The sequence below is a fragment of the Brachycentrus maculatus genome, unplaced genomic scaffold (assembly GCF_059751285.1).
Source record: "Brachycentrus maculatus isolate JH-2025_06_01 unplaced genomic scaffold, ASM5975128v1 h1tg000064l, whole genome shotgun sequence".
Taxonomy (NCBI): domain Eukaryota; kingdom Metazoa; phylum Arthropoda; class Insecta; order Trichoptera; family Brachycentridae; genus Brachycentrus; species Brachycentrus maculatus.
The window spans coordinates 1,026,766-1,032,980 of NW_028280818.1; the positions used below are offsets into that span (position 1 = coordinate 1,026,766).

General features: G+C 31.4%; 1 protein-coding gene across 4 annotated transcripts in view; it reads right to left on the reverse strand.

Annotated features, from left to right (window-relative positions):
- Nucleotides 1-5,214, reverse strand: part of LOC148311478 (uncharacterized) — a 28,047-nt gene extending 22,833 nt beyond the window's left edge. The window contains exons 1-4 of one of the 4 annotated variants that reach the window (XM_088256571.1): nucleotides 5,052-5,214; nucleotides 4,352-4,454; nucleotides 2,745-2,831; nucleotides 1,247-1,699 (exon numbers count right to left, since the gene is read on the reverse strand). In XM_088256571.1, the coding sequence (XP_088112697.1) occupies nucleotides 1,247-1,699; nucleotides 2,745-2,831; nucleotides 4,352-4,444 (633 nt within the window). In that variant the 5' untranslated portion in view covers nucleotides 4,445-4,454; nucleotides 5,052-5,214. Of the gene's footprint in view, nucleotides 1-1,246; nucleotides 1,700-2,744; nucleotides 2,865-4,345; nucleotides 4,455-5,051 lie in introns of all 4 variants that reach the window. The other 3 variants (XM_088256569.1, XM_088256570.1, XM_088256568.1) reach the window with 3 other exon arrangements.
- Nucleotides 5,215-6,215: the final 1,001 nt, after the last annotated feature.

The window sequence follows — 6,215 nt, forward strand, 5'->3', positions numbered from 1 at the left end:
AATCTCTCTTAAATACAGGTCACAAGGCCTTCACTAAGAATAAGAAAAAGAAGAATACCTGCTTAGTATGGTTTGCTCATATCGCCCACTCCTTTCAATAACGTCATATTTAAAAAAAACTAGATTTTTCAAGAGATCGTTTTTAAAGTTTAAAAATATAATAAAATGTATTAAATATATCATAATATACAATATAATACATTTTATTATACATATAATAATATCAAGCCACTTATTGAACTTTTTACTGTGCAACAGATCTTTTGAGGTAAAACCTGAATGTTTTTTCTCCATATGAAAAATATTTAGTATAATTAAAAATAATTATTAAACAATACCCTATCTTAAAAATACAAAAACAATACTTTCTGCCCTGTAGCGGGTAAATATTAAGTTAAAAATATGCCGCTTTTGCTAGGATATAGTACATTGTCTGGGAATTCCGAAAACATGCACAACTGAATATTGACGATTTTTGATATTTGACGTTGTTGAAAGGAGTGAGCGATATAATTACCGTTTAGTTAAGCATATAACAAAGGCAAGTCACCTAAGAAAACACCTTTACGCCCAAAATTAGGAAAGATACCGGGATCATCACGAAGAATGTTCATTAGTTAATATTACTTATACTTAAAGACGTTGCGTTAAGTGTCACAGGTGAAACTATCACTATTGACTTGAAGTCCGTAAGCTAAAGCACAAAGGCAATGACCCGGGAGAAGGTGTAAGCAAATAACTTAGTTAATACCATTTGGGAGAATCCAAAACAATTCAACGAAATCGCGAAATCACTTGGTGTCACTATTTTTCCAACACTTTCGAAATATTTTTGCATAATTTTTTTTGTACATTCTTCCTTGATATTTTTTTATTTTTAAAAGATAAATAAATACAGTTATATACAATATTTTGAGTGTGTCCAAATATTTGCTCACAAATCTAGATTATCTCCAATTATAGGAGTTATTTTTCATATTATTTTTTGACACCTCATCAAAGATGAAGAAGAATATGGAAGTCTGGGCATTTACGGGGCCGACGTATAATAGGCATAATAAAATAACATTTCTGTCATCTTTTAATAAATAAAAAAACGCCTTGTTTTACTGCAATGGCAGCGACATCTGTTGAACGTAACAGCAGCATACGTTTCACTAAAAAAAACGCCCATAGCGGACACGAAAAAAAAAAATTTTTACCGATGATCTTTCATCACCTTGATCCAAAACAGTTGCAGACTTACCTTGGTCGATGAAGATCCAGCTTCCTTCTTGGCTTCGCTGTCGCCTATAATCCTCACCGTCCTGATGGTTTCATCGTTCTTCCTGCAATCAGCTGCTATTTCATCAAGCTTTGAGGACATCGGAGCTTGGAGCAGGGTTTCCAGAACCGTTTGACTCCTTGCAGGACTTGCGCAGTCCTTTCTATCACCAGATCTTGCACAAGACATGGCCACACTCCCAAGATTACCCCTGACGAAGTGCTGTTGGCTGGTCTCCGACATCTTGATGTGCCTGATCGGTAGGGCTGCGATCAGGGAGTGTCGTTTCTTGGTCGATCGGTTCTTAGATCGCGTCTGGCGCGTGTTGTAGATCTGAGAACTGTTCAGCAGCACGAATGGTTCTTTTGGAGCTAATCTGATTTCGTTAGTGCTACGAGGGTGATGGGGCGAAGGTTGGGGAATAAGCGTTGCAGTCTAAAACAACAACAAAAAATACCATATATGTCTCTAGTGAAATTCTAGTGAGTTCAAGCACAATGTTTCGAATTTGAACATTAGTTTTTCACCTCTCAACATAGATGAAGAAGAATATGAAGTCTGATTATTTACAGGGCTTTCTATCAGTTATAGGCTGGTATAATTGATCACTTTCCATTCTTTATATTCGTGTTACATTTACCATGCTACCCATGATTGACAACCACACTGCTCAAATTTTTGGAACTCACACATATCAATCAACCAATCAATTCATGGCGCTTCATAATTTCTTTTTAAAAAACCGCAATTCTTCTACTTTTAAATGGTGATGAATATTAAAATATATATTTTTTTGTATCTTTAAGGTTCAGTAAGATAAGACGAAAACTTAATTTTCTCTAAATCCTGGTAACATTTTACGCAATTTATTATTTTTTTTTCTGAAAATACTGTTTTGCGGTTTTGAAAAAATAAAATTTTTTCGAAATAATTATATTGTTTTGAAAAGAAAATAGTTATTGGGAGGTAAGGAGTTTTAAAAAATAGTAAAAATATTTATTCTGTATTTTCAGCTGATAAAACAGAGTGCGATCGAAAAAAAAACAAGATGGCGACTAAACGTCAGTTTTGAGATGAACTTGATAAAGTTAAAAGTATCACTATAAATAACCTAAATATTTAAGGGATAAAGTAGTTTTAAATAAATAAAAAAAATCATAAAAATAAAACTAGAAATAAGGATAAAATAAGACTGTCACTTTTGAAAAAAACAGAGTCGCTAAATTGTATAATGTATAAGGGTTTGAAAATATATGATGAGATGCCTGAATATATGAAGAATAAAAAGAGTTCTTTTATTTCTTGATTTTGAATATATTTTTTAAAATAATATTTTCTGTTCATTTATTTACAAATTTTGTTTAAACGAAAGGCATATGAATTTTAATTTATATTTGAATCACTATCTTTGCGATTTTCCATTTTTTCAACAAAAAAAAGTTTTGTGTCAATTAATCTGTTCGATACTGTACCTACTCACCTTTTTTTTTCTTCCTCTAATTTTCTCCTCTCTCTCTGTTAGTGCCGTCTTCACAATGGACTTCACAAGTCTATTGTCATCGTTCTTCTGCGCGACAATCAAATCAATTAAATATTGTTTCTGGAAGAAATCGGTAAAAAAACAGCAGAAATTATTAGAATTTGTTCGACTTGGAAATTTATTAGATATGTATTTATTGTAACTGCAGACAGTTGGTAGAATTCTGTATTGAATTGTTGGGTAATTTTTTTTACTTACTTACTTATAACCCTTATCCGCACCCAATGGTGCATAGGGCACTGCATCGAATTGACGCAGTGTTATCTTGATCATTACTTACACGAAGGCAAGGTGATCACTCTTGCGCTTCAGGAACCAGTCCAGGGTAATATTAAATAAATATTTCAGTGTAAAATCACTAATATTTATTTTCACCCCCCTAGGAATCGAACCCGGGACCTCCAACACGGTAGCTAAACACGCTGACCATTACACCACGGAGGCGGACGTAAAAATTGGGTAAAAATTAAACACGTTTACTTATGTTTAATTTTGGATATATTACCAAACTATTAGAAATGTATTTAAAATAATTTGTGCTGGTGAATTTTTGACACAACGTTTCATTTGAATACTCGTATTTTTATCTATCTATATAAATGTGGAGGGCTAAAGAGGAGAGGAAGAGTGGAGGGCTGTACACCCTTCCTTCGTGTGTTAACGATCAAGATAACACTGCGTTTATATGACGCAGTGCCCTATGCACCATCGGGTGCGGATGAGGGTTTGAAGATTAAGGAATATATGAATAGAAATGTGAATATTAGTTTTTTCAAAATTTTAAACCCTCATAAGATATCAACTGATTGCTTTGAAATTTTGACATAACTTAGTAAAAATGTAAATATTCGATTACCTGTTCTTAAGTATTTTTACCTAAGACAGAAAATAAATTAATGACTTTTTTAACGTAATGGCAGCGTCATCTGTTGAGCGTAATGGCAGCGTCATCTGTTGAACGTAACAGCAGCACACGCAATACTAAAAATTTTTCATGGCGGAGAGCGTGCTTCCCGACAGCTGCTGTCATTTATAATTTTAAATATTTTGTATTACTTTGTTGACTCGTACATTTTAATATTTTTATTGCTTACAAGTATTGTAAAATTATACATTATTAGAAATGTGTGCTATATATTTCTTTTCTTTTCTATTTGACCAGACTGAGCCACAGCAACGCGTGGCCGGGTACAGGTAGTGAGTATAAAGATTATATTTTTTAACAAAAATTGTCACTTAATTATTCTATACTGTATAATTAATATTAATTTACCAGACTACTATAGATTCCAGAACAAGGAAACAAATTATATAATAAAATAAAATTTTAAAAAAAGATTATAGTTTAAGTAAAGAAATTATAAAATTATAGTTGATATTATCCACTTACCTCACTCCAATACAGTGATAACAATATATAAAAATGTTACAAAATGGTTGCCGCTTAAAATAATCTATGAAGTTTTACTCCTACACGATTTTATATAGAAGGAAGCATGCAAACATGGCACATGGTAAAAAAGTACAAAGTGGAAACATACGCTCACTTTTAGGTTCGATGGTATCTTTAGCCCTTTCGCTAAGCTTTGGACTTCTCTGTAGGACATTGCTTCATAGGCCTCCTTCTTGCTATCACCCATATCTTTCAATCTGTGTTTTTGTTGCAAAAGAAACAAACAAAAAAATTAAACCAACGTTAAAAGTGGATAATAATCCTAATAAACTAGTAAATTTTGATATTACATCGATTGAAAATAATTCTAGGCGTAAACAATGCTCATTTATACGCGTTATTTTAAAAAATCGTAAACCTACCCACGCCATTTTTTCATTTGAAAATATTTAAAAACTTAATTCTGAATTTCAAATTCATTATTGGACAATCATTTTAGACAAAAGAATAACGTTTTAAAGTCATGAAACCATATTTAAATAATATATTTTTGATATTACCAATGAATTTTGATATTACATCGATTGGAAATAATTCTAGGCGCAAACAATGATCATTTATCCACGTTATTTAAAATAATGTAAACCTACCCACGCCATTTTGTTTAAATTTAAAAATATTCCAAACCTTAATTCGGAATTTCAAATTTATTACTTGATAATCATTTTAAACAAAAGAATAACGTTTTAAAGCCATGGAACTATATTTAAATAATGTATTTTTTACTGTATAAAGTGTCATAATAGGTACGAAATAATTTTAACAATACATAATTAAAAAAATATATTCCTCACCTGAAGCGTGATGAAATAAAAGTATCGTCTGTAATGTATAATCACATACATTTGTTTTAAAGTTATTAATGAGAACTTTTAAGAAAAAACAATTCTTCTGAATATATCGCCGAAACAATTAAATAAAGTTTAAAAAAAATTTGCATTCGTTTGCGAACTAAGGTTGTCATTATTTTTTCGTTATAACGGAACCATAGATTCCCTATAATTTGATTAGCAAAGATAATTATTTAAATGATCATGATATAAACAAGGATTATTCTGTAATAAAATTGATTTTTATTTCATATTTCTATACATGTATGCTTTTGTAAGGATTTTTTAATTTTTATTTTAAATCAATTATTCATTTATTAATGGCGTTTTCTTTTTTAATCATTTTAAGTTTCTGAATTAAACTTCACTCCAAAGTTTGAGAAACAATTTAAGACCGTTCGTTACCTATTTGCTACAAAGTGGCAGAAAGTGAATAGCCATAAAGTTCCGCGACTAGGGTTGTGCAATATCAATTATCAACTATATCGATTTAATTGATTTATCGATTTTTAGGTGTTTGAATTGTTAAAACACTGGAAAACAAGTCAATGTTAAATGTGTGCATAAATTATGCTTTGATGTAGCAATGCAAATAAATCAATTTATTTTTACCGGAGAAAAATCACTTCCAGGAATCAAAAAAGGCTGCGAATTAAAAAAAATCAAGATTTTTATTGATACTTCAAGACAGACAAAGAAGTCTATTTAAATGAAAATAAATACGAACTGTTTTGATAAGTTTAATTGATCACTTTAAACACAGTGTAATATGATTATACTGACCATTCTACCCATGATTGACGATTACGTTATCCAAAGTTTGTTGAAAATTTTAAATGTTGTCAAACGAATTCATGTAAGATTCTTTCTGTATTGCTACTACTACTATTAGCATCACGCCGTTTCCCAGAAGGGTTGGCAGAAAGGATGGAACACCACACTCTTCTGACTTGACATACACTCCTCGCCTCCTTAACATCCATACATCTAGTCACATATGCCCTCCGATTACGCAGACTTTTGATACCACCAGGTTAGGTTAGGTTAGGTTAGGTTAGGTTCCAATTGATTATATCGTGTCATGTCTTTTTCGGCCATCCTCGTTCTGTTTTCCCACTCACATTTATT